The sequence below is a fragment of the Patiria miniata genome, unplaced genomic scaffold (assembly GCF_015706575.1).
Source record: "Patiria miniata isolate m_02_andy unplaced genomic scaffold, ASM1570657v1 HiC_scaffold_13, whole genome shotgun sequence".
NCBI classification, from domain to species: Eukaryota; Metazoa; Echinodermata; class Asteroidea; order Valvatida; family Asterinidae; genus Patiria; species Patiria miniata.
Genome location: NW_024037051.1, coordinates 3,692,217 through 3,720,074, shown reverse-complemented (window position 1 = coordinate 3,720,074; position 27,858 = coordinate 3,692,217). Strand labels below are relative to the sequence as shown.

Here is a 27,858-nt window from a genome sequence, read left to right as displayed (position 1 = left end):
AAAACCCTTGTGGCACAGGAGAGAACCAACGCACAACTCTACTCACATGTGATCCGCGGCCAGGATTCGAACCGTGGTCACCTTGGTGAGACGCGAGCGCTTGACACACAAGCCACCCATGCCACCCAATTCCATAACTAAAGGACCCATTGAACAGAGTAGTTGTCCCTCTCTACCGGGCAATTGGTGAGAATCGCAGAACAGCTGCCTTTAGCAGCACAAACTTAGTCTGAGATCTGCCTGCCCATTGGCTGACTGACCTGTGATGTAGGGGTCAAAAGATCCACATGTCTAACCGCAGGGGTTTGCCTGACATGATGGCACACTTGAATAAGCCCATCAGTGTACAGTTGACCTCAGGTCAACCTGTGATTTGCTTGCACGGAGACGGAACCGCTGGCATCAAGCACAAAATCATGCTCGGGTCAGAACAATGAGAAATTGAGTGATTTTCGAGGAACAGGCGGCATCTCAATTGCATGACGCCCACGAAGTGATGACAATTTCTGCGGCTTAGGCGTGATCAAGTGACTTTTTCAAAATGGCGGTGCGTGTGTTGATAACAATAAAACGATCTTCCATCACCAAGTGTGCTCTTTTGCCTGCCATAATTATTATAATGCTATGCTTTGCGCACGACGTTGCAACTTCACACAGGTCGACTGCAATTGATTTCCACCTGTTGTGAGAATGCCTCATCTCAATATTGTTGCACTCAGGTCGCCAAATATGGGCAACTGATGTTCCAGACGGCCGTAGCTCAGACGCAGCTTGATCCTGAAATGTCAGTCAACTACTGTTCTGTGTTGCCACAACGTCGACCCGCGGGCGGCGTAAGCGGAAGACAGCATCATCATGACGCAAAGCAAACAATAAGATTTCAGGATAACTAGGACGTTGCCTGTCCTCGTATACTCTCCAGTGTATTTCACAAAGCCTCCTTCAACTGCAAATGCATTATCGGAAAAGTTTGAGATCCATTTGGAGACATCAAACGGTATACATTTTGCACTTGGTGCCAAGGATTAAGTAGTTACCTTTTGTGTTCGTTGCACGCAATCAAGTTGAAATTCTTTTGTAAACATCACTTTTTTTGGAGAGGTTTCCGAATAAATCCCGCATTTAAACAATGAAAATACCGGCAGGAAGTCGACCAAATAGTTGTACATGTATTAAAGTGGCCTCTTTGAGGCAAATGCTGGATGATGCAAACTGTATTGACCTATCGCGGTAGAATCGCGTCAACGCAGCTTGCGAAATATTGTCCAATTACATGATATACAAGGAACGCAGAACGCCCACAATCTGAGACAAACAAAATTTAGTGTACAGAAGCTCCATCGGGTTGTCTAAGGCGCGTGGCTAACTCGCAAACAGCGATAGGTCAATTGTCAATCCCTTTTACTCGCCATGCTCCGCCAAGTCCATAGCTCTTCATCCAAACCAGCCTTGCTGTCGCATCAATTCCTGAAATGCTGCATGGTTCAAGAGTTCAAGTTCTTCATAGTCTCATCTGTGTGACATCTTTAAGGGTGAGCAGCCGTTTACATGGCTCACGTTTTATCTCTCTCCTCAGGAAGCTACTTGCATACTGCCGTTGAATGAGAGATTCAGGGACATGTAGTCAGCTGCTGAGCTTTCTGCATGCCTGAAGCACAAAACAAAAATATGCATAAGAAATGCTGTGAATACATGCATATTTTCTGTGATCAATGGCAGCACGTGTCAACTGACATGCAGTTGGGTGAGTTGGCATCAGTGGACATTATTCACGAGTCGGTCATATTGAATTGAAAGTGATGAAAAATCTTAATTTTTGGAACTTGCGAAAAGAAATGAAAGCAAGTAAATTTCTAATTAATTCCAGTCTGCTTCGATGAATAAGTTTAAATTTGTAGTTCTCTAATGTTTAAAGCCAGATTAAAAAAAACCCAGTAAATTAAGGCTGCATTGTGCCTGCATAAATAGTCTGGCGCCACCCTATAGCACTGTATCAAACAGTTATATAAACACTTAATGAAATATGTTCAGGGAACGCGACAAAAATGGCCAAATCATGAATAAGGCCAATAGTCCATGTGCGGCCCCAAACTGCCCTGCCTATTACTCCGGTTTGATTGACTCATCGGGGTATAACTACCGGTACGATGTGATAATTGGCATAATATGGGCTCTATACAGGAACAGTTAATGGCCAAGTGCAACACTCACAGGAGCTCCAGTGTCATTTACATGTGGCCTAAATTTTGAGTTCACATAGGTTGGTGCACAAACAGAATGTGCCCAGTCCAAACAGCAAGAGCTTTAAGAATTTAGCAACGTTGTAGTGGAGGTACTTGTGATGAATCACAGGTCATCAAAAGTCCTCCAGTCCAGAGTCAACTCACAAGCTCTTCAAATGAACTGTGATAAAAACATTCCTTTATTATTGTTCATCCCCTGTTACGTGTGACTGGACAGGTGAACTGACTTTCAGAGTTGTAACGAGTCACTGATTTTTGTGACTCGAGTTGAGTCGAGTCGAGTCAATTTAAAGAAGTGACTTGAGTCAAGTCGAGTCATTTTAAAAAAGTGACTTGAGTCGAGTCGAGTCATTAGGTCAAAAGGTCGAGTCGGTTCGGGTCGAGTCAAATATTTAGCTCGAGTCAATTCGAGTCACGAATATTTGAACACAATATACCAAAATTTATATAAGGAGGCCATAAGTTTAGCCAGCGTTCGAATCCAAGAGATTTATAAGAAATCGCCCAAAGCCAATGATGAAACAGCGATTTAAAAAATGTGTTTAAAAATCTGGTTCCTGGATAGTATTTTGTGCGTTCTAGAACCATGAGGTGGGAGTCTGTGACACGTTGTATATTTGTACATGACTGCTATTCGCAAAGCGAAGTGAGCATACATTTTGCACCGTAAGTCATTGCAAATACTTTTCGCAAAGTTGTGCCTTTATTTTTGGGACTCGAGTCTTATTAGCCTTCGCTCGAGTCGAGTCGAGTCTTCTGATGAGGGACTCGAGTCGAGTCGAGTCAATTGCTCGCAGTGACTCAAGTCGAGTCGAGACATATACCCTTAGGGACTCGAGTCGAGTCGTCAAGTCACCAAAAATTGTGACTCGAGTCGGACTCGAGTCGAGTCATTGACTCGAGTCATTACAACTCTGCTGACTTGTGATTGAACTTTCACTTGTGACTGAACTGGTGATGTACCCTGGTGATGTACTACTACACTGCCATGTACTACGGCTCTATGATTAAGCCACTCACCTGGATGTCGTGCCCGGCCTGAGTAGCGTGATCTGCTCCAGGCTGGTCACAGTGCTGGATGACCTGCTCTGGTCAAGGCTAGTTGTGGACAATCTCTGCTGGCTGGCCTGGCCGGAGTGAAGCCGGGGGAAGCCAGAGAACCGGCGTTCCCTGGCCCCGCCGATCTCACCTCCCCAGGCTGAGCGGGGACCCCGACGGCCGTAGGTGGGGCTGTGGTAGGACACAGATCAATAGCATTATTCACTGTACTGCCCTTAACCATCCTGCCTGTATTGCCCCAAAACATCCTGACTGCTACTTTCTGTACTGCCACAAACCGCTCTGCCTTTAACTCCCCGTACCACCCCAACAGACGGCCGTAGGTAGGGCACAAATCAATACCATCAGTCCCTGTACTGCCCTAAACCATCCTGCCTTTATTATTTTGTTGTCACTCCAACAATAAAAAATTGAGGAAAGTGTCTGGCCTTAACTTACCTGAAGTGGAAGTCGGGGGGCAGTATTCGGCCCAACGTGGCATCCCGTTTGGATTTCAACATCTGTTTCTGGAAGTCCTTCCTGGCGTTGCCGTAGCCGTTGAAGATGTGATCACAGAACAGGAGCCTGGAATTGGCGTAGATCTGTGGAATCAGGGATTGAGAATGATTTCAATTTATGAATAAACAATTAGTATAACACATAATGTATGTTTGTAAGTGCAATGGTGAGAATATTTTCATAAGTTGAAAGATGGAATGTGAGAAGCCAAGTTGAATGGAACATTCCATCTTTCAATGGATGAAACTATTCTCTCCATTGCACAAACACAAAACTATAAAATTATATGTTTTATATAACATCCAAGTAGATCTTTGTAATTCGATTGGAGGATAAAACTATAAGAATAAACAACATTTACAAAACTGCATACTGGCATATCCACTATAGATGTTTTTCCAGCTTGTTCAAAACTAGCAAAGGTTTCAATGCCAAAAAAATTAACAATATGAAAGTTAATACTTGTAAGTTCTTCAAACAATGCAACGGAATCTGCAAGGAAAATTCAGTTCGTAACTGCATCCGTTTCAAAGGCAAGTTTTGTATTGCTGTATAAAACGCATGATGTTGCAAAGATCGTATGCGTGGCACTATTCAATCTTTGGTCTACGAGGCCTGCGTGTGCAATAGATCAAAAGGGATGGAACGAAAATGCATGGTGAATGGAACCAAAAATGCACGGTTATGACGTAAGCGGTGCAATGGTTTGATTAATGAATGCTGCGTGACCTACAATCCTCCAATCAAATGACAAGGATTTACTTGGGTGTTATATAATATTAATAAATACCTTGGAGAGTTGATGGTTTCTGATTGGTCGAGACTCGATCACGTGGCCGGTCATTAACGGTGATAATGGACCGGCTTCAAAGATCAAGCGAATAAATGGCCCCTGAACCAGCATTGATCAAGCCCCGTTCAGCCCCATGCAAGCCAATGATTGGTCAAAATATAGTAACCGTCCTGCGGTAGCTTTTAACAATTGAGCACTGCACATGCGCTCAACCCCCATCGCGTGAGACTGACGCACGCGTACACAACACAGTTGCTAGGGATGCGTGCGTGCGCGTGCGTAAGGAAGTTTTGAAACGACATTGTACAGCAGTGCAGTATATACCAAGGATGTTTACGACGAAAGCGTAGATCTACATGTACAATTTATTTTCTTTGAACACTTCACCCACCGACATATTTACCTTTCCTAAACCAAGCATCTTTGTAATTCCGGACACAAGGAATGTGTAAACGAGATTTCAGCTTCCTCCATCAGGTAAAGATATGAAAACATTGTTGTAATTTGTTTCGCTACGGCAGCAGTTTCTGTTGAGTTTACGTCGTTATAGCTGTTAAGCTAAAATATGGCCCATGAACATGAACACAAAAAAGTCTGGAAATATCGCCGAAAGAAAGTCACAAAATTGGAGCATTTTAACTGTTTATTTCGTTAAAAAGGTCCATTAACAGCGGTCACCCCCACACCCGGTCATTATCACGCAGTGAAGACCGGCTCCTCACACTGTTATTCCCTTAATAATAATCGGCATTTAAGAACGCTCTTATTAGTAAACTGAATCACAGCGCTTACAGTATTATTATTACCCCTGATCATTGGGCCAATTAAACATTCCAAATACCATCTCAGCTCCCTGGGGAGTATACAGCTCGATGCTGTCTGTTAGGTGCAAGCACGCTTATTTAGTCACAATAACCATCTCTGCCCTCACAGGTACCTATTTACTCCTGGGTGGAGAGAAGCAATGAGTGACAAAGCGCCTTGCTCAAGGAGGAGTCTATCCTAGGCCTGCACCAAATGCAATGAATTCCGTTCTTATAAGTGTGAAACCAGAATGTTTGTATGGCTTACTAGAAACATTCCCGGAACGGCGTTGTGTCGGGTGAAGAGTTCTGGTATGTCATTACTCGTGTGCTGAGCTGCAACTGCCACATCGTACAAGAACAGCCGGTAAGGATCATTGCGACTCTAAAACAGTGAAACAAGCAAACATGAATACAGGAACATTTATGATGAATCAGGTACAGTTTGATTTGATACCCAAACTTAATGTGATGTAAGTATTGTTACATATGGGATGTGTGCTTATACCGGGTGAGTAAAAAAAAAAAAGCAGAAACCAACACCCAAACCCCCCCCCCCTCCCAAAAAAAATAATGTTATTTCATATTTGAAAAAAATGTGTGGCACCAAAAATAATAACTACTGGAAAGCCAATTTCTTAATTTGCCTTAATTAGGAAACCAGAAAGCTGTTTTCTACAAAAGTTTTCAAGTACATGTTCAAGATTTCGATATTGATGTGAAAACATGATAGATTGAACATGAAACTACCTACCAGTGAACCACTTACTGCCAAAGACTACAGTTTTTAAATAAAATCATCTGGTGCCAATAAATTCTCCACATTTCATTCACATTTATGCAAAAAAATGGTCCAATTGTCAAAGTTGGGTATGTATTAGTCAGCCTATTGTCACAGGCTTGTAATTAAATTTACATGGCTGCTCTCATTGGTAAAAACTGACTGAAGAAATATGTCGTTTATGTGATTGAAGTTGGCCTGAATTTGGTTTGCATTTTTATGCATTTGCATTTTTTGGGTTTCAGTCCGGATAAAAGGTTAAAATCTGATCCACTCAATTTCTCTCTTCAACCTCATATGTGAAGATTCTGGCAAAATGAGGGTTTGCAGGTATTAGGAAAGAGAATAAAATTCTCCTTACAATACTGTTTGTTACACTTCAATCAATCATTCTGTTGACCAGTTATGGCTGTTTAAAGTTCATATTAATCAACATGTCAAAAAAGTACAATGCTGAGAAAAAGGCCCTTAAAATTTCAAGTTTTGCATTCATAAAAACGAAAGATGCAAACTGTTTTCCATAAAAAAAATGTATTCCACAATTTTTATACTGTTTCTTAAAAATATGTTTAGCAGACATATCAAAGATTACAAATATCAATAAATCTGGAAATTGAAAAAAATTCACCCCCATTCAGTTTTGTGCATTTTTTTCCACAACGGCCGGCCTGTGCCCAGTTTCATCTCATTTTGTAAGAATGCCTGACATACTCTTCAAAATTTTGACAATATGTGATTTTTGTTGTCAAACCCCAAGTTGGAGGTGGACCGTGAATTGGGGTGCATTTTCTTGTCACCTCGATTGATAAGTTTGAACGAACATGGCGGAAGCTAATTTGCATAATAATTGTTTAAGAAAAAACACTCAAGGGTGCCAAGGAGGTACCAGTCGGAATATTGATCTACAAGGTCCAAATTCACTAATTCACGCTTCCGTGGTCAACGCCCGGACTATATAGGCATACCAACCTGATAACACGGCTTGGTTCTGTTCCTGTTCTGCCGCTCGTACAACTCCAGCAGCATGTCTGCGCAGGGTAGGCCGTCCAGCAGCAGTGAGGACGTCATGCAGACCACGACCAGCTGGGAGCGGGGCACCTCGGTAGCGAGGAAGCGCTCCAGCTCCAGGTCGTTCAGGCTCGGAATGCGGTGCCGGCTGCAGCGACACGTGGCCATGGTGTCGCCTAGCATCTCAGCACGGAAGGCACTGTGATTGGTCAGTTAAGGACAACAGGTGAATCATATGAAAAATTCTAATCCTTCCGTTAGGCTATGTGCACACGTAGCCCCTTAACAGGTTGAGACGCATCGTTGGTAATTTCCATAAGTAGTTCGTTTTTAATTTGGCGAAGCGCATGCAAGCATTGACACGATGCACACGCGGGTGCGGGTGCTATAATTCATTGGTTCAATGCGCGACATCGCGTAGCTGCAATCGGCTGAATGAGAACGTGTCTCGGACGCTGAATTGAGGCCCAATTCAAAATATGACTCAACAACTTTTGATTTAAAATCAGGATCGTAGAATAGTGTTTCTTGGAATATACAACATCCACCGAGCTAAAACTTCATCAGGTTAGTTGTTCAGCACCCTTCTTTTGTTGCTTCAAACGAACATAATGCATAAATTACAAATGATGGAAGGTGCCTTTAACCATCATTAAAAATTCATGTGTACACACTATTGCTAATTCTAATTTTGGTTGATGGCTGTGTCGATATTTGGCCCTATACCCAGAGATGCCACAGGGTCTGCTTGAAAAAAAATGGAACTGGGTCTGCTTGAAAATAAACAGCACAGCTGCTCGAAAAAAAAACGGAAATTTATTTTTGGTCAAAAAGCCAGTCCGACACAAAGTCCCCGTTCATCTTTATCTTGTAGCCAAGCCCAGTTCCATTTAGTTTTTATATTTGCTTCTATGGCCTTTAAGCTGTCGGTTCCCGCAATCACCTTGACTTTTTCCATATTCCTATTATTTATTCTGCCTACCCGAATTTCCAGCGTAATATTCGACACGGAACATGCACGATTTCACGACACTGTCGGTGTGTACATGACCTTTGCACTACGCGATGCGCGCGACGAAAACATAGTTGGTACCCAGCATCACCCAACAAAGACTTGTTTTTAGGACGACTTCAATGAACAACATTGCACCGTGCGTGCGCCTAAATGTACTAAACTCGAGATCGAGCGCTAACGAGGTAAATAAATGCATTTCCACAGGTTCTCTTCTCTTTTTCCAGTTTTTTTTTTTATGGCCGGAAAAAAACAGAATTTTGTGAGATTTAAAAAACAAAATGGAATTCCGGCTAAAATCGGAAAAGTGACATCTCTGTATATCAAGGATACATTGGGCAGCCGGTAAGAGGAGATGGTTTCTTCCTGTCCGCGCTGACCGTTGACATGGCAACCCTGCTGGCTGGACTACGAGATCGATCGCCCCCACCAGCCACATGCCTGCAAAGATAACATAATTCGAATGACTCCCTTGAAACTTTCACTCTCGGAAAATATATTGAACAGTTATCGTGATCATGAATAGAAGTTGAGCTCCATAATATGGATTTCATCACTTGAGCTCCACATGTACCTCTGAGGCATCAGAAGATACAGCAAGTGATAGCAGTGGCTATCATATGATGTATATCTGACCTGGTTGACCGTTATGATTTATTTTGCATTTCGTTGTAAAGCAGTTTCAGCCTGTAATACAATAAATATATGGCGCATTTTCTTATGGGATATAATGAAGTGTTTACAGGACGTTTTCATTTGGCGAGCCAATATATTGGCACAAAATGGCGTCCGCTGAATGTCATAGCTACTTGTTATACTTTTGTCTTATTCAGGCAAATAAATCCATATTCAAAAGAGTTATAGGTAATGTACAACATTTGCAAACATCAAAAGAAAAAGACCAAAAATTATGAAATAATACTCAATACCTGGTGAACGTGTTGTCAGTGGAATTTTTGTATCAATTTGTTCAAAAACTGACTATTTTTCAAATACTGCTGCCAATTAACCAAATTTTGTTTGAAATCGGTTACACATCCGTGAGCGGATGCAAGCCAGCTAGTACGGTTCCCTGACCTGATCCCAGATGTCTATAAATTGCTCAGTTTCGAATTGTACTAGTAGAATCAGTGAACCAGACTACAAAACAAGCATTTTGTTCTTGGTTTTGTCCAGCATCTATGAATACAAAACTTTAAACAGATCAGTGTAACAATATTTGCTGTTAAATACTAACCCCAAAATCCATTCCTTTCTGAAAATTACAGCAAAAGCAAATGTTGTATAATTACCTTCAAAGAAACTTGTTTGAGCAAACCTGCCTTCCTATTCTAACCCCAGACAGCTTAGTACGACCTTAACAATGCCTTGTAATATTATCATCACTGGATTTGTTTGAAGATCAACAATTCCTCACCCGCTGATGGTTGAGAATTTTGTGGGCGTGCCTGGCTTTGACCCGCCCCCGTGATCCTCTGGGTTCATCCGCACCCGCTCCCGCCTCTCCGTGGCCCGCGTGCTCGTCGAGCGACTGCTCCTGCTCATGGACAGCGACGACACGGTGCTGAAGGGTCGCTTCTTGTGGGACGTGATGGCCGGCGCGGAGGGCACCCTGGCTTTGGCTGCCGGGGTCTTGCCCGCGGGTAGCCCCTCTAGACCGTCCTCCTCCAGGGGTTGCGTGGGGGCAGCCTTGGCCGACTGGACGCCCCGCTTCCGCCGCTTGGATAGGGCCGCGGAGCTGATGAATTGCATTCCGACAGCGATGCGGTAGTGGTCCATCCAGTCCTCGCAGGCAACCCTTTAACAGAGACATACAGCTTGTTAACATGATACATTGTCAATTTTCTCCTTCTTTTCTGTCAATCTATTTTATCATTTGCTCAACATTATATGTGGGTCATCCTATAAATTTTGGGTCTACCGTAATTTCCTGCGGATAAGACGCGTCTTATCTGACTTTCTAGACCACAAAAACATCGCTGCGCCTTATCTACAGGTGCGCCTTATCTGGTGTCGCTTGAGTTCAAAGTGACGGTCTTTGTGTGAAGAATTCTTTCAATGCCGCAATCAATAATGCGGTCAACCAAGGCTCAACTCTCCAGACATTGTGACCGTATTTTCATTCCAACAATGCCGCGATGTGTTGATCCCCCATGATCGTGCTTTCATTCCAACAATGCCGCAATGCGTTGATCCCCCTTAGTGATCGTGCTTTCGTTCCAACAATGCCGTCATACAAACGTTTTTCTTTGTGGCCGTTTTTTCATTCCGAAAATGCTGCAATCAGAATTACTTAAACGTTTGGAAATCGCATTCACTCAAGTACAAATTATAGGTTTGAAATAAAGGAAAAGAACTTTAAATACAAAAAAACATTACAACAATTTTTTAAAAATATAATAAAACATTTTTGTTACGTCTCCCCCGGTGTGACGGGATTATTTTCGTATGGTATATACATATAGGCGACGCTAGTTTTTGTATTAGTCACCGGTAGAGGGCGCAACATCTGGCTCGGAGGGACTGGGCAAGTCTACGAATCTGATCCAGCGTGCGTGTTGCAATATCTTCAGACAGCGCGTGGACCATCGTTTCTGGCCGGTGATTGGGCCGCACTGCATTAACAAAAGGCCAAGGAAGGCCAGGATCGGAAACCGCAAGCAAGCATGCACAGCGCGCGTTGGCTGAATGGATGAAGGTCGGTATCAATTTACATTGGTCTTTTCTTCATGGCTCTACATGTGACCAGCCAATGTGGTTACGGTTTAATTCATCCTCCGAATAGTGTGATCGTTCTAAGGCAACACAATGGCCCCTTTGTGGCGATGTGACGACACCGGGTGACGCCTGGTGTTCTTCTGTGTGCGGTCAAACATGCGTCTTATGCGGCGGTGCGCCTTATCTGTTGGCGTTTGAATTTTTTTGGGTGATTTTAGGGACCTGCGCCTTATCCGCCGCGCGCCTTATCCGCAGGAAATTACGGTACTTTTTTCCTGTCCCTGTTAGGTCTGACATCTACAATTTTTAATTTTTGACATGCTGGATGCAATCCTTTATGCTGTCACCCTGTAAGATTAATTTTGAACAGCAAACTGAGCAATAAATCAAAAAACTTTTGAAGTTATTCGTAATGATACTTGAATGGCAAATTAGAAAAGTCCAGCCAGAGGTAACAGGGACAGGAAAAAAATGTCACACTTTGGATTACGGCAGTCCCGAATAAACCGAATATTTGATTATTCTATCATCCTCCAAATATTTGAATAACTTTTTTACAGGTTCAAATATTCTAAGAAAAAAACTACCACCCGCATACACACATGTCTGTGATGTAATTTTAAAGTAAAAAATGTTAAAAGTTACGTCGCTTTATTGTCAAAAGCCACTTTTTTGTCAACCGTAAGCTTTCATTTCATCGGCACGGCACACAGTTAACGTAATCGGTGAATTTGGAATATTTGAATATTCAAAATTTTACTTAAAGGTATAGTCCATCATTTGCAGCCATCCGAAAAGTAACTGGCGTAATTATTGTTGAAAAACAAACTTGGTTGAAAGATAGTAAGGGGACTAAACTCCCTGTGAAATTATTCTTTCTGGCAAGCTGTCATTTTGAAGTAATCAACGAAAGAAGGCATTTCCAACGGTGATTCTTAAGAAGCACCGTAGGAAAATTTAAATTAGTAGTTCGTTTTGTTATTCAGCGCAGCGCGCACAAGTATTGGAACGATGCACACGCGCGCGCGGTTGTTATAATTCGTCGGATCAGTGCGCGACGTCGCGTATAGCTGCAATTCAAAACAATTCAAAACATGATTCAGTAACTTTGGATTTGAAATTGAGATCTTAGAATGCTGTTTTTCTCGGAAAGTACAGCTGAAGCTTAGCTGAAACTTCATCAGGTTAGTTGCTCAGTATCCTTCATTAGATTTTGAACTCTTTTGTTGCTTCAAACGAACAAAATGCACAAATTACAAATGATGGACTGTAGCTTTAAATTTATAGAATGGCCCATGTGTGATTTGTCAGTGTTTCAAATCAAGATTTACAGCAGACAAATTCAGCCGACAATTTCAGCTACGCCATCACAGCAGTCAAAATCAAGCAAGAAGCTGTTTTAACAGTAAAGAATATTCTCTTGTTAATTTGATATAGCCATGCTTTGACTGGAGGTGATTGATATGCCAGCTGTACCTACCAGTTACCTCTTTGTCTGTTGGTGGAATTTGACTAGTCAGAGTGTTTACATGAATGTGATCTGACTGTTTTTTTCACTAGTCTGTATACAAATGAAGAAAGTTTTCATTGTCTGTGACTGATCAAACACTAGGGTTTGTATTTATACCTGGTTTTCCTGGCTAGCACAGTCAGCTCCTTCTCGGCCGGTATGCCGTACTCCGTTCTCTCCTCAATCACCAGGCTCTTGGCAATCTCAGCCACATGTTCCTTGAAGGCGTTGAGCCTGGCCATCTTGGGGTTCACATTGGGCGTGCCTTTGGCCTTCCAGCGCTGGGGCTCCCGCTTGGTGGGCTTCTTGACGACGGGAGGGGGCCTGATGCTCTCCTTGGCAGCGTTGGACTGGAAGTTCTCTTCGGTTTCTAGATAACCCTGCAAAAATGTGTGACAGAAAGAAGAATAATTGTAACTGGATTCTACCAAATTTGTCCTCAGGTCATTTTGTTGTTTCACTCTGCAGTAGTGGTGTGCAAACCTGACCCGAAACCAAAACCGACCCCAACTGAAACCGACTTCGGGCCAGGTTGGGTCGTTTTTTTTGTCCATCATTTCAGTCGGGTCGGGTCAGTTTCGGTTTTGTGTTTGTGATTTTCGGGTCGGGTCAGGTTGGTTAAGCCATTTTGGAAAAACCTGAAATAAACCAAAGTAAACCAAAAAAACCCGAAACAGTTGGGAAATTCACACGTTGCAATATTTATTGCAGTCTTGTGCCCAGTACAACCAAATGTGGTCTGCGGTCTTATCACGCACGGTGTATAACATGTAGGTCCACCAGTAGGTCACGTTGTGAGTACCGTAAGGTATGGTTCAGTTACCGAGAGACGGAGATTTTCACCCAATGTGGTAAGTTCTCAGGCACAAAAAGTGGGCAAAGTTGTCCAAGCCAGATATTCGTTTATGTTCACGTTGGTTTAGTTTCGGGTCAGGTTTCGCTGAATTTTTGTTGGGTGGAGTCGGTTTGAGGGGGTTGTGACCGGGTTCGGTATGGATTCATTTGACATGTATAATGTTTCGGTCGATTTGGCCTGGTCAACCCGACCCGATACACAACATTATTCCGCAGTGGATTTTCATACCTAAGTAGAAAGCGCATAATCTGCACTTTATTTTGACATGTCACTCTTTTGGACACCTTGATATATGGAGATATTGTGCAGTTAAAAAAGAAGACCCTTTCTTCATGACAGACACCTTTTTTTTAAACAAATAATAAGCTCTTTTTGCCGTCAACGAATTCTCAGGTGGGGAAACATAGACCTCAAGCAGTTATGCCAGATGTCTCGCAAATAAATCTCACATCAACAATCTGTCTTGGGTGATTTCTTATAAGATATATACAAAAGAGATCCAGTTTTGGAAACGTAATTCAAATCTATTATAAGATGGATTTTATATAAATCAAATTAGGTTTTTGCCCTTCAGGGTAAAATCACTGAGGTAACACACTGAGTATACAGTGTTTAAACGTCGTTGAAGGGCAAAAACCTAATTTGGGTAATTCAAATCTCTCGTATAGACTATTTTAGAGACCTCACTTATAAGCCATAACCAACGTCGGTCCCTGCTTGCCTGCAGGTCGTATGCATGCACTCAAGGCTTTTTTCAACCGACAGGTCTACTAAACTACTATTTTTGGTGCAAGACGTTCTTAGGGTAGCTCGCGATAGACTGTACAGCCCTTGTACCATGCAGCAGCACGCACGTTTGCATTCACAAGCCACTCGGTCAACCAACCACACGCAAAGAACGTAATTTTGCATTGCCTACACATGGGCGTCAATGTGGGAACACAATATCAAATGTAGCCCGCAGAAACGTTGTAGTACATAATAGGGCCCTGTATAAAATTAGACACGCGTTCGAAAATCTGCGGTCTACATTTGATATTATAGCTTATCCAATGTCTTCAACCTTAAAATGATATTTAAATTATTATCTTTTGCTAAAAGAAAATTGGTTAAAGTGGTCAGAAATTGCCTCAGATCGCACCACAGAACATCTAGAATCAATTTTTTTCTTCGAGGCCCTTAAGCGGGCCCCTAACCCACGCCTATAGCTCAGAATAGCTGATTCAATTATTCTAACCTCGAAAAGGATGTTCATTTTATTATCTTTTGCTAAGAAAATATTGGTTAAAGCATGGAGGAAAATGGTCAGAAATTGCCTCAGATCACACCACAGAGTATCTAGCATTGTGCCTAGAATCCAAATTTTTTGGGACCCTTTAGGGGCACCTGAAACCCACGTCCTAAGGGCTTTGCGCTCGCATCAGTTCTGATCAAGGTATGTCCCCCCCACCCACTTTTGAAAAGCGATTGACGCCCCTGTGCCCACGACAATTAAACTTACAAAGTCTTCTTGGGTGACAGGGTCCACGGCCATCAGCACCTGGCCCACCTGAATCCTGGTGGTCTCCTTGTGGCAGAGGAACGTCAGCGTCATCTGGGTCCGGTTGTAGCAGCGGAAGCTGATGTTGTGGTTGAGGTGGAAGAAGACCGGCGTGACCATGCGCAGGTGGGGCAGGGGCCACGCCCACTTGCGGACGACCACGCCCTCCGAGTCCATCAGCATGCCCATTTTCTCCGTGCTGAGAAATCTGTTGGGAGCAAGATTTGGCAATAAAAATCTGTTAATAATACAAGTCCAAAGCTTCACGTGTTTTTTTAACGTGAATCAACGACTTGGAAAAGATGGTGCCATTTCAATGTGAACATTTTTTTTTTATTCTGCTACCAAAAATATTGGCCTGACTCGGTCGATGAACCACACGCAAAGAATCTCTTGGGAATTTTGCATTGCAACAGGACGTGACTTGATATGCAATATAGCAGCACATGTGCATTGGTGGAAACAAAACAGCTGTTCCGAAAACTGTTAGTCAGGTGACAAACCATACATATGCAATCGTGATAGACTAGGCGCTAACCGGTTGACCGTACAATCGATCGAATCAAGGTCCAAATCAATGAAGAATCATGGTCCAAATCGATGAAGAGCCCTGATTTCTAGCCTTCCAAGCCTAGTTTTTTTGCTGCCAAATTGACTGCTTTGTCCACGTGGTCAACGACACTTACCAGCTCTCTTGCAAGCTGCAGTACGCACGGAAACAGACAAGCTCACATGTACATCACGCACGCATGCAAAACACAATCTGTTCAGATTTCCCTAGCAGAAATCGTATATATAATTCTCAAGGTATCCTTTCCGGCTTGTTGGCCCATGTTCTCCGAGTAGTATCTGCACAAGTATTAGTAAGCAGGAGGTCCTGGATTCGAGTCCCACCCAAGTAAGCTTGTGAGTAGATTTCTTGCAAGCTTTCAGACAGCACTGAGAATAAAATTACATCGTCGAAGGGCTAAGCCAAACAGTGGATTTACATACAATGAACGGTAGTCCTAACGTTGAAAAACAAAATTCCTCAAAGGAAAACAGTGGAAGATACTCACCTGACCATTCCGTTAGGGTGATAGCAACTCCCTCTCCCCGTGGGCGTAAACTCGGCCAGCATGTCGTGGCTAGCGTTGTCGTTGTACGCAATGGTGTAGTAGCCTGGCCTGCCAAAACTGGCCTTGCTCAGGATAATGGCCAGCTTACCTGAGGGGTAGCTGTGATCACATGCTCAGTCAAGGATGAACAAATAATACTCTCTATCCACCGCCAGAAATGCCTAAGCACTCCACATGCTCCATGGCATTATTTGTTTATAAGCGATAAAATGCAGATGTGCTTGTGCTAATGGGTAACTTATACATTATGCAACGCCTTTGATTACGAGTCATTTAATTATTTGTCCAAAAAAATTACTAAAATGTAAAATTCAGTATTTGGTGATGCCCTTCATCAACGTAATTTGTGGCAGCACTACAAAATCTGAAGTCCCATTCCACGATAAATGGAAGTTCCATTGCACGGTCAAACTTTTGGCAGCTCTGACCAATCAGATGACGAGGATTTATTCAGCTGTTGTAGAAAACAAACAATGAACGTTTCACATTCGTGCAATGGAAAAAAATAATTTCATTTGTGACAGATGGTATGTACTCCATCTGCCACGTTATGAAATTATCCTCACTACTGCACTCATAAACATTCATTATTTGTATCATATCCATATGAAAACCATGAGAGAAAACAGAAGAAAATAATCCCCTGAAGATGAATTGGAAGAAAGTCTCCTTTATATAATCCACAGAATGTAGATTTCGAATCTGATCTAAATATTGAGGGCATGTATTTTTTGTATAGCTGCCACTTGATTTATCGCAGTTGACCTATTTTTGGTTTTGGGTGGTTTTTTTTGAAATATGGTTTACAAACTGATAACTTCTTCACAGGAAAATTGTGGCCAAGTTAATTCTTCAGAATCCTACAATCAATGGACAATCACATGTTCTCCACAACACCAAGTAATGAGCCGAGTCCTTATTGCAATCCACTCAGATTAATGTTGACAAGGATACAAGACATTCATGGTTCCGTCCGGCAGTCCGGTGATCACCTTGTGCTGGGGAGCGTTCCCCAGGTTCAGCGCAGCCGGGGGTAGCCGGGGCGTGATGACCCGCCCCGCGCTGTGACTCTGCGGCTTGCTGCCCCCGCGCTTGCCAGTGTACTTCAACATGGTTTCCCGCTTGGCGTCGCCATAGAAACGTAGAAACAGCGGCCGGTCCCGGCCCAGGTCCTTCTCCCGCTGCAGTTGCTCTTTCCTGTAAGAAAGAGAAAGAAAAATCTGAAAGGTTAGATAAAGGAAGAAACATCATAGTCACAATCCAGCAAAACCTCATTGTCAATAAGCTAGTGCTGTGCGTCAGAACTGGGTATACCCGAATACCCGACCGTTGATGTTCTAGGAACCAGTTCCAGATTATGTGATCGGGAACCTGAGTAACCAACTTTACAACTTACTTCGTAATTTCTCAGACAATGGAAAAGAAAGGTTTTGAATGTTATTTGTGGGGAATTTTAAAAATAAAAACCAGACTACCTGGGAAAACAAAACATATTTCACATTTGTGACGCTCCCGAAAGTTGCAGTTTACAGTGTAATGAAGTACTGCTTAAAATCAACCAGACTAAAAGGAACCCCAGCCAAAAGAGAATTTTTTTTTTTTTAATTGACTGCACGGTTCCAAATGGTCAACCACATCGCAGTCGAAAGAGTGTTAATTGACACACGTGTACATGTGGGTCAGTCAAATAAATTCATGAAATTTGGGGTCCCATTTTTTGTGTCCATGTTACATATGATTCTGTGAATTCAGGACACATTCTTTGTATCTCTGCGAGTGATAACCAAAGTACCGGTGCTGTCCTGCCCAACCAGTTTGAAGTCAATTTTTTCATTTATGAAATAACCCACATTGTAAATCTATCTCATATGTTGAAGGGATAAGGGGGTATACAAAATATACATGTTTTAAAGTGGTTCGTTATTACCATGATTACTATTGAAGTTGGGCTTGCATGATTTACATTAAGGCCAGTCCATAACTTGATGCAAATGCGAAGCAAATTTGATGTCATGAAACTTTGCTGTGAAATTTGCCAAATGTGTTCAACTTTTGCGAATTCACAGCAAGAACATTCATGTATCATGTAGCTACATGGATACATACATGTACATGTACAACGGATGTGACAGAAAACCAACATGAATATAGTCAAATAATTGAATAGGTTTTCTATTTATAGAATTTACTGTATTTACTGTATAGAACTACTGTTGCACTGTTTTGTTATCTGATACTGACTCGCACAATTCCCTATTTATGTTGCCTTTCTACATGTTTAATCAACAAGTTTTAAATTACCTTAATGAATAATACCGACTTTGCAACTGAATATGTGTACAACTAAGCTGACAAGCCCTGTTATAAATGACCAGGCAGAGTGATTTTCAAACACAGATAGTACGCTAGTCTTTTGTTAGAAACCCAGTTTTGACTATCATATTCCGATTAAGGTTCAAGTGTTCCCTTCAAACCTACAATGAAATGCAGATGTACTTATATCAATAATTTACTAATAGTAATAAATGATTAAAAAAGTTTTAGCATTTTCAAAACAGTTTGTTGACCTACTTTACATGTTTGATCCATTTTTTTTCAAAATTAATTCTGCTTTTATATTCATATTAGAAAGACATACCAGTACATGTACATCAAAACGATAAGTAGGCAAAATGTTACAGACCAAAAAAAGAATTACCAAGAACATGTCTCTGAACATTATGACCTAAAGAAAAAAGGCCTACCGGGAAAAAGCAAGAAAATGTTTTCAGCTTTTACATGCACAATATGTACGTGCTTTGTTTTACTTAAGACTTGAATTCTTTCTCCAAAAAACATGTGCCACTTATCCATAAAAAAGCAGATCTTTTAATTAATCAAATTCATAACAGAATTTAAAGGGAATGTACATCATTGGCTTTTGCTGTAATTTTCAGAAATGACATATTTGAGGGGTTAGTATAATAGATCAAATATTGTTACACCGACATGTTTGAAGTTTTGTGTTCAAAAATGCTGGAAAAACCAAGACAAACAAAAAGTAATCTGGTTCCCTGACTCCACTAAAGATGAAATGGATCAATTTATAGATGCCAGAAAAATGTAAGGTTAGGGAACCAGTCTAGCTGGCCTGCACCCGTGCATGAACATGTAACCAATAGCAAACACAATTTGGACTGAAAAAAATGGTAAATTTGGAGCAGTAGTTGAAAAAAGTTAGGTTTTTCCAACAGTGGTCAGCCGACCACCACTGGAAATTTATACAAAATATCACTTTTCTTGAAAATGACTTCACACCTGGTGCAATAATTTTACAGGATGCTTTAGACTGTCATTTACCAACATCCTGGTATTTTGTAAAAATTTGGTAGTTTTGTTTTTCGATGTTTGCAAATGCTGTATATTCCTTTTAATGCAGCTGAGGTCAACACATGTACTGGTACATGTCAACACTTTCATTCAAAAGTGTACATTATAAATGTCTTTTCCAATTGTAACAAAACCTACATGTGTTTCAGCTACTAGGACACTCATAATTTTGAAGTGTACTTCAGTCAGACAATCGAAAAAAAAAGCGTCTGATTACAAAGTATTGTAACTAAGAGACAGGGGATTGTAACTAGGCAACATAGTGTATGGCAACTTAGCAACAGCAAACAAAAAACAATGTCTGGTGGTACAGACGATATTAATTTCCGTCCACTCAATGAACCTCCATGCGGTGATATCAAAGCACAGAAGGTTGTGAGTTTGTTACAGTTTATAGCATCACCAGTGCAGCTGTGTGGACAATAAATGATTAAACTTGACAAACAGAGAGTGAATATTACACTGACATGACTGATGAATTTTGATACACCATGTTAAAAACACAATGAACATTTAATAGTGCACTCCATGTACATGATATTTCTGCAAATCCTGTACATGTAAAAAAACAACAGTATTCGAAGCCAGCTGTCGGCGACGATGAACATCATAAACTTTACACAAAGAGTAACTACATTGATGAATTTTAATACAATGAGTTACAAACATCAAAATGAACATTTAATATGTGCATTCAATGTATTTCTGCAAATCCCATCATCGCCATCAAAAACACCAGTCGATCATGAGACAATCACCCCCCTCATTATCATCCAAAAAAGTCTCCGAGTACGGAGCATCCTTTGTCGAGTCTGGGCTTGTATTATGCATGACTTTTTTCTCCGCAAAATGTACACAAAAAGTACATTTCTAACGTTAAATAGAGCGAATTGTCTTATGAAATGAGCAGAGCCATTTTGGAAATAATGTATGTTGCACAATTGGTGTCATAAATGAAAATCGGACTCCTTTCAAAATCGAATTCCTTTAGTCTATTATTGGTCAAACCCTCTCACGTGACCGGTCCTTCTCCTAATTAGCATACGTAGGCATGCGCAACACTACCAATGACATGAATGAGTCCGTATTTCACAGAGTAGTAAATTCATGCTGTACATCAGTTAGCCTGGTCTCGTGCACGCAGAGCAGCGTGCGTCGCAATGCATGGGATCGAGAAAATCATCGCAGCGCCACGTGCCGAATGCGCGCTATCCGTGTTGGGAATTCCTAGTGTGAAGACACTATGCTTTATCCCATCTCATTTGGACAATCCTGTCCAGAGATAGAGTACATTGAAGAAGGGTTATAAATTCCAAGCTGGTCTGATTTGTGAAATCACACATACCTAATGAAAGGTTTGAATTCAGTACAGGTGAAAGTATTTGTGGATCACAAAGAAGGACATGTGTGGCAGGATTAGGCTTACATAATCCTTTGGTCCACAATCAATGTTATTAGTCAATAATTCATAATGCTTTGAAACAATGATAGTCCAGTTATTAAATTTAAGTGATACTTATCATCAGTTGTTTCAAAGAAAGTTTTGTTCTGGTTTAATTGTCTTCAATGCATACCTGCATTGTACATAACTGGTCGTTGTGTTAAGGTCATTGAATCAGACCAACCCGCTTCAGAAGGGCTTCACAAAACTTGTCATAACTTTTGAACCAAAAGTCCAAATTCCACCAAACAAAAATCTTGTCAAAGATGAAATTATGGACAATCAAATCCTTATCAAATTAGGCACACCAGTAGCATAATTTTCTCAGAAAAAAAATCGCTTTGAATCCTGCGTTTTTATTGACACACGCTGTACATGTACGGTATGTACGGTACTACAAAGTCCAGGACTTACGCTAAAGCCATGGCCTGCTGCAACCTCTCCCGCGCCCATTCCAGAACGGTCCGCTGCTCAAACTCTTTCTCCGACTCCTCCTTCTCCAGGATCCAGCCCTTCTCCTCGCACACCTTGGAGGACATGGAGAAACTGAGGACCTGTAAGAAGTTGGGCTGGTGTACCGCTGCACCCAGAAGAAATCAAAGAAAACAGAGTTTGTGTCTTGGTTCATTTTTGGTATCAGACTTTGGGTTTCAAGTGCATACTATGTACATGTACCAGTAGATATGGGAAAGACATACATTTTAAGATGATTTCAAATTTGGTTTGGACAACAAAGACTTTTTTAAAGAATTAAAAGAAATCTCTGTATGTAGGTAATCCGGTGCCTTAAAGTAAACATGTACATAACGCGTCCCAATGTACCTGCAACATTTTTTCGCGTAACTCTAGCGTCGCCACGGAAACACGTACCGCCATTATTTTTATATCATTTTAAAGCTTGGAATCTTAACTTTATCCCTGGTAAGTATTGGTTTGATTTTCAAAATGGTTTTGAAATTATTCGTGTTCAAATAAAGGCATGTCAAAAACAAACTCGACCGATTTCAAGGCAAATCAATCATGCACATTTCTTCTAATGTGGAAATGCGTCATCATGTGATCTCGTTGCCTTTTACTTTCTGCGTTTCTTTTTCTTTTCGATCCACGTAGACTACACCTTAAAAAATTCACAATATTGTTCCTCGTTTCAAGTTCAATGTGCTTTTAATATAGATAAACTGTTTTTTGGGGGTTATTTCAACAGATTGTTGACTCGAGTTTGCATCTGATGTACCGCATCATCGAGTTGAGTTTGTTTTCGACATGCCTTTATTTGAACACGAATAATTTTAAAACTCTTTTAGAAATATCAAACCAATACTTGCCAGGGATAAAGTTAAAATTCAAAGCTTTAAAATGGTATAAAATAATGGTGGTACGTGTTTCCGCTTGACATATCGTCACCGACAACAAGAAGTAACACTCCACGTGTTAAAGCAAATTTTTTTCCATTTTCAGTTTTTTACATTTTTAAACATTATTTATCAAGGCCTACCATTGCACGACGTTTCAAAGCTTCAAGAGCTTTACTTTAATAATAACTGACACCACGAAGTAACACTTCACGTGTTAAAGCAAATTTTTCTCCATTTTCATTTTTTTTTACATTTTTAAACATTATTTATCAAGGCCTACCATTGTACGAAGTTTCAAAGCTTCAAGAGCTTTACTTTAATAATTACGCTAATTATCCATGGCAACTTTTGCACAAAAGTGACAATTTTCGTTTTCACGAAGTAACACTCAAGTTCCATTTACCATTGCAATGCATGGTGAGCACTCTGCTCAAATGTGAGCAAAAACGTTTTCCTTGTATGAGCGCCCACGCGCTGACCTGAAGTTGCACTTTCCTCGTGTTGTATAATAATACATTGAAGAGTGTTACTTTGTGAAAACAAAAATTTACAGTTTCGCAGCTTTTTCGGTTTCACGAACTAACACTCACCTTTTTTCTCTTATTTCTTGCTAATTTTATACACAAACGGGTGAAAAACAGCAGATTTAATAAATTCAATTCATCAAGTGTCCACAACGAGAAACTCAACTGAAAATACTCTGTCGTTTTGACGTAAAGTGTTGTTTTAGAAGGCGTTCGACTTTAGATGCCGTTTTCTCCGAATGCTAGTTTTTACTGGTATAACATCGGTGTTACTTCGTGGTGTTGGTGACGATTTATGTTCTGACTGCTGGTGACTGGCTTTTGTTAAAAGTATAGCAGGGGAAGTGGAAGTGAATTTTGACTGCCTGTGACTGTTTGAATAGCAGGAGGGTTAAGGATTGCGTATGTGTATGGTACACATTTTCTCAATATTTTGTTTGTTTTTGAGGGGGGAGATGGTGTGTTTAGGTCAGGGATGCGGGTGTTACTAATGTGGTTTGTATACCTTCAGATTGTGCTTCTCCAATGACAGTGCCTGTATCTCCACCCATCTTCCCAGCGACTGATACCCGGTTGGAGGTGCTTGTAGATGCCCTCCTGTCAACTGGGAATAGAATTACATCAAATTCAAGGATTGAAAACTTGTAGTGGTATCACAGAAATTAAGCTACAACTATAAATTTTGAGCATCTTTTTGAACCAGTTCGCACCGGAGGCCATGATAACACGTACTGGCTGTTTTTGTGCAAAGGCACGGCTGATGGGTTATGACGTCAAGATTGCCTCGACACGCCTCCGGGTGACATCTAATCACGCTAATCCCTCGTGCATTTTGTATGATACACACTCACACAAAGTCCATGTAGTCTGTGGAGGCAGACAGAGTACCGGCCATTGTGTGGATCTTCGGCATGGCCTATATATTGTTGTGCAATTTACGCTCCAGTGCACACCCCGGAGTATTGAAACATATATGGTTTCGCCAAGAAATATCTTACAAATACTGTTGAAATCACTCTTGGGAATCAGTATTTGTGGCGTTTTGCTGTATATCAGAAGTTGGGCGGGAAACTTTGTCTTTTGAAAGTTTCAAAATTTTCGGCAAAAATAAACCTGGCGCGAAGCGGTTAAATTACCATACCTTAAAAATGTAATACTTTTTAACGATTTAATGACAGAAACCCTGCTCAAAGTGAACATATTACGTACCAAATACCCTGTTGAATTATTCTGTATAAAAATGGTATCATTTTGCAGTACAATGTAAACAGCACTGACGGTGGTTTTGAAATAGGATGCTCACAGACACGAGACTAAAACATTGTGCACACATTTTTCTCTGTTTATCAAAATCCCACTGGGCTAAAACTTCAACAAGTTACAAATGTAGTCGTTATAAATGCAGCCTGCTTCAAATTTTGAGCAAGTTTGTTGCCTCAAACTAACAAAAATTGCACAAAAAGCAAATGATCGTGTGTACTATTAAAACTAGGAAGCATAGTTTCATGATGGAAACACATCTTAACTCCAACCCAAGGTTAGAAAACTGGAAGCAACGTCGACTTGTACCCTCAACAAAAAAAGAATGCCCTCCCCTTCTAATACTTTTTGTCTAACTCAAAAACTACTGAGCACCTCTTGATCAAAATAACAACTAATCAGTACGGAAGTTCCTTAGCAATCCAGCCATACTCCTCATTTGGCCCAAAAGAGCGACAATGTGTACAAAATTATGCAATTTATGACAAATGATACCGAATACAGTTGCGTTTTTGCATACATGTACGTGAAAGTTGTAGCTCACACTCACCTTCATGACCTTGCAAGTTTGCAAAAGTGCAACTTTTTTTGGTACCATTTGTCATAAATTGCATAATTTGTGTACACATTATCACTGTTTTGGGCCAAACAAAGAGTATGGCTGGATTGCTAAGGAATTTCTGTACTGATCAGTCATAATTTAAGCAAGATGTGCCCAGTAGTTGGACAAACAAGTATTAAGGGGGGGGGGGGACTTTTTTTTTTGGTTGAGTGTAACTCACCTTTGCCTTTCTCCATCTTGGCTTTAATCCGTTGTGATGATGAACCCATTGCAGCACTGCTGGCTCCCCCTTGCGCATCCCGGACACTCCCCATGGTGCTCCCCATGGTGCTTTCCATCGCTGACAGAGTCCCAGACTTCCCTTCCTCCTCACCTTCCTCGGCTTTCTTCTTCCGCGCCCGCTTCCTTGACTTCTCCCCCTTGTCCCCCTCCCCCTCGTCCAGGTGCTGGTCCCCCTCCGACTGCTTCTTAGCCCCTCCCTCCCCGTCCCCCCTGGCATCCTCCCGGGGAACGTTCTCGGGGCACTGCCACTCGTACCGCGTGTACTGGACCTCGGTCATCAACTCCCGGTAGCCGCTCTGAAGGTAGTTGACGAGCTCCCGCGGGAGGTCCAACTGCTCGTTCTCAAAGAGGTACAGGATTTTGGCGAGCTGGACCAGGAGGGTGGGCGCTGCCACCACCGCCTCGTGGTACATCTGCCGCTGGGAGTACTCCCCCTCGTCAAGACTGTCCAGGCTTCCCCTCCGGCCGTGGCGCTTGAGGAAGCCATCCGCCCCTTTCCCGTCCTCGCCTCCCCCCTCCTCCCCGCCGCCGTCCCCCTCCTGGGCCTTCTTGTTCTTCTGCCGCTCCTGGCTGGACAGGAACGCGGCCAGCCGGGGGTTGAGGTTGGCAAAGCGCAGACTGCGTGGTAGCTCATCCGGGTGTTTCCGCCGGCGCTTCTTGCGCTTCAGGATGATCTTCTGGTCGAAGAAGAAGACCTCGGGTGAGTAGGGGGACATCATCTTCACTCGGCACTGAGAACTTGGTGGTTCCGATTACAAACCTATGGGAGACATTAAATGTCATGTTTTATGTCGTTCTTAGTTTGCGACAAATTTTTCAACTTTGAGAAATGTATTGGGTCGTCTTGGTCGAATGCTCACTGCACAGCCAAATTATCACAATTACTGATTTAACTGCGATGATGCTACTCCTTGAATGATTGGTGCTGTATTATTTTCAAAATTTAACTATAAAACAAAAGAACTGACAAGCCTATAGATGAAGCAATGGAATGGGGGAAAAATAAAAATGACCAAAAGATAAACAGTAACTGGAAGCAAATTCTTGGGAAGGAAATTACCATCTTATGCACATGGGGTTTATGGACTAGCAACGTTAGGCTATAACATGGACAACCTTGTACACTACCGGGTCCAGTTCCAGTACAAGGAAAAAAAATCCAAGTTCAATTTAATTGACTAGTAATAAGTTATAGATGGCAACATTAAGCATGTTAAGTCAAGAACATGCAGGTATGTCACAGATATATAATTTGGGGGTAGTTTGAGTACCGTAACTCTAGATCCAATATTTATCACGTTTGGAGTTGGACTTGGAGTTACTCAAGCTAATTTGGGGGTAAAATGACGATGACGACAAAACGCAATACCTGTACCGTTTATGCGCATGGCATGCTGAATTGGGAAAGAATGTTGCAACCTGACGCCACTTTTTTCCAATTATTGAGAATTATTTCCGATTTTGTGAGGAAATACTTTTAAAAATGTCTTGACTCTCCATAGACTTTGTACACAATCGCGGAAGTGGCGTCAGGTTGCAACACTTTTTCGCAGAATTGCACAGCACCAAAGTACCGTAAATTTAAACCGCATACATGGCATATGAAAATCGTAATTTCTACCCCAAGAAACTGTTCAGAATTAATAAAAAGTATGTTGTTGTTTTTTTTGCCGATTAGAAGTTCGAATTGCAATGGGTCTGAATGCCATCTCCTGAATATGAAGACACAACGACAACTGCAGAATTATGCACTCGGACTCAGCAGTTGAACTTCGAAGACTTCACTTAGTAGGCCGGCCTAGGTAAAAATTTCTAATTCTCAAAATGGCAAAAAAACATTCACTGTTGCAATTCTTGTTGCAAATTTGCAATTGACCAAAACATGACACAGCTCAGGACCGACAATGACCGAGGCCCCAAGACATTTTTTATACAAAATTACACACGACCGTTTTGTCATGTTTGTGTGTTGTTGGCTATGGCCCCATCAAAACTACACGAATATGACGAAAAAGAAATTAAAAGTTTGTTACCTGTCCAAAATCATGAGCCTTTCTCGTCATCGTTTATTCGTTACATCGTTATGATCGTTGTTCCCCCAAAACAATGGCTTATTTACTCCCCCTTTTCAAAAGATTTTTAATCAAACTAACCCTATTTAACTTAACATGACCATGGAAGAATTGCATGACAAACACTTTCGCAGTTTTGGATTCCGTTCAGTCAATCAATTACGTTGGCCTCCATAATGCATGCATGCACGAACGGTAGTACTGTACAGTACATGTACTACGGTTGATTGCACACACAGTGCAATGCAATGCAGTGCAAGTTGCCATGCAACTGACTCAATATTGAATTCTATTAAATATCACGTAGTTCGTATCACATGTGGCTTTGTTTATTTAGACAGCACACACTCAGTGGTTTCGCAAATTCCACATGCATTTATTCTGGAACAATTTTAGATGGTTAACAGGGTAACGCTTGACCCATAAAAAAGCCGAAATTCTACTAAAATAATACTTGTAGTATTAATTCTTCTGCACGATTAAATCAGTTTTCTGAGTGAATTTCATTTCAGCAGAGGGCGCTATACACAATCAACAGTTGTTCCGAAAATGGTGCATGTGTACACGTACTTAAAGCATGGAGGAAGGACGCCGCTTCTGAAATTTTTAACAAAAAGGCAGATTGAATGTGTTTCAAAGATAAATTTTCTACTTTTCGCTCTTTCTGCTACCGTGAATTTCATGTCGCGGAAAAAAACGATGTTGTAGAGCTTCAATATCTAGAAAAAAAAATTGCGATCATCGAATAAATTATTAAGTACGTCTTAGTTGTCCCTATAGTTCGGGCCCAGGGGCGGCGAAACCGGGGGAACACTCCACCCCCCCCCCCCCTAGATTTTCCCAAGTGCCCCTCCTGCGGACATAAATGTGCCCCCCCCCTTGAGCATAAAATGTGCCGGCCCCCTCGAGATAAAAACAAAACTGGCTCTAAGGCCAAAAAAAAAAGTCTCCGGTTTCTGGTATGCGCGCGCGTCGCCGTAGCCATGCGTGTCGGCAAATGGAAAAGTTTTTTTTTTCATTGAAAGATGATGTCTCAAAACCGCCAAACTCACTG

General features: G+C 41.6%; 1 protein-coding gene across 1 annotated transcript; it reads right to left on the bottom strand.

The window, feature by feature from the left end:
• Positions 1 to 950: 950 nt before the first annotated feature.
• On the bottom strand, positions 951 to 27,261 carry LOC119720142. The gene is made up of 15 exons (XM_038189701.1): positions 26,766 to 27,261; positions 24,671 to 25,492; positions 23,134 to 23,232; positions 21,164 to 21,329; positions 16,894 to 17,136; positions 15,880 to 16,038; positions 14,783 to 15,029; positions 12,543 to 12,805; positions 9,615 to 9,995; positions 8,531 to 8,638; positions 7,147 to 7,384; positions 5,665 to 5,781; positions 3,741 to 3,883; positions 3,264 to 3,473; positions 951 to 1,648 (listed from the first exon to the last, which is right to left on the bottom strand). The coding sequence occupies exons 2-15, from the start codon at positions 25,449 to 25,451 to the stop codon at positions 1,573 to 1,575; spliced, it is 3,231 nt and encodes a 1,076-aa protein (XP_038045629.1). The 5' UTR covers positions 25,452 to 25,492; positions 26,766 to 27,261; the 3' UTR covers positions 951 to 1,572.
• Positions 27,262 to 27,858: the final 597 nt, after the last annotated feature.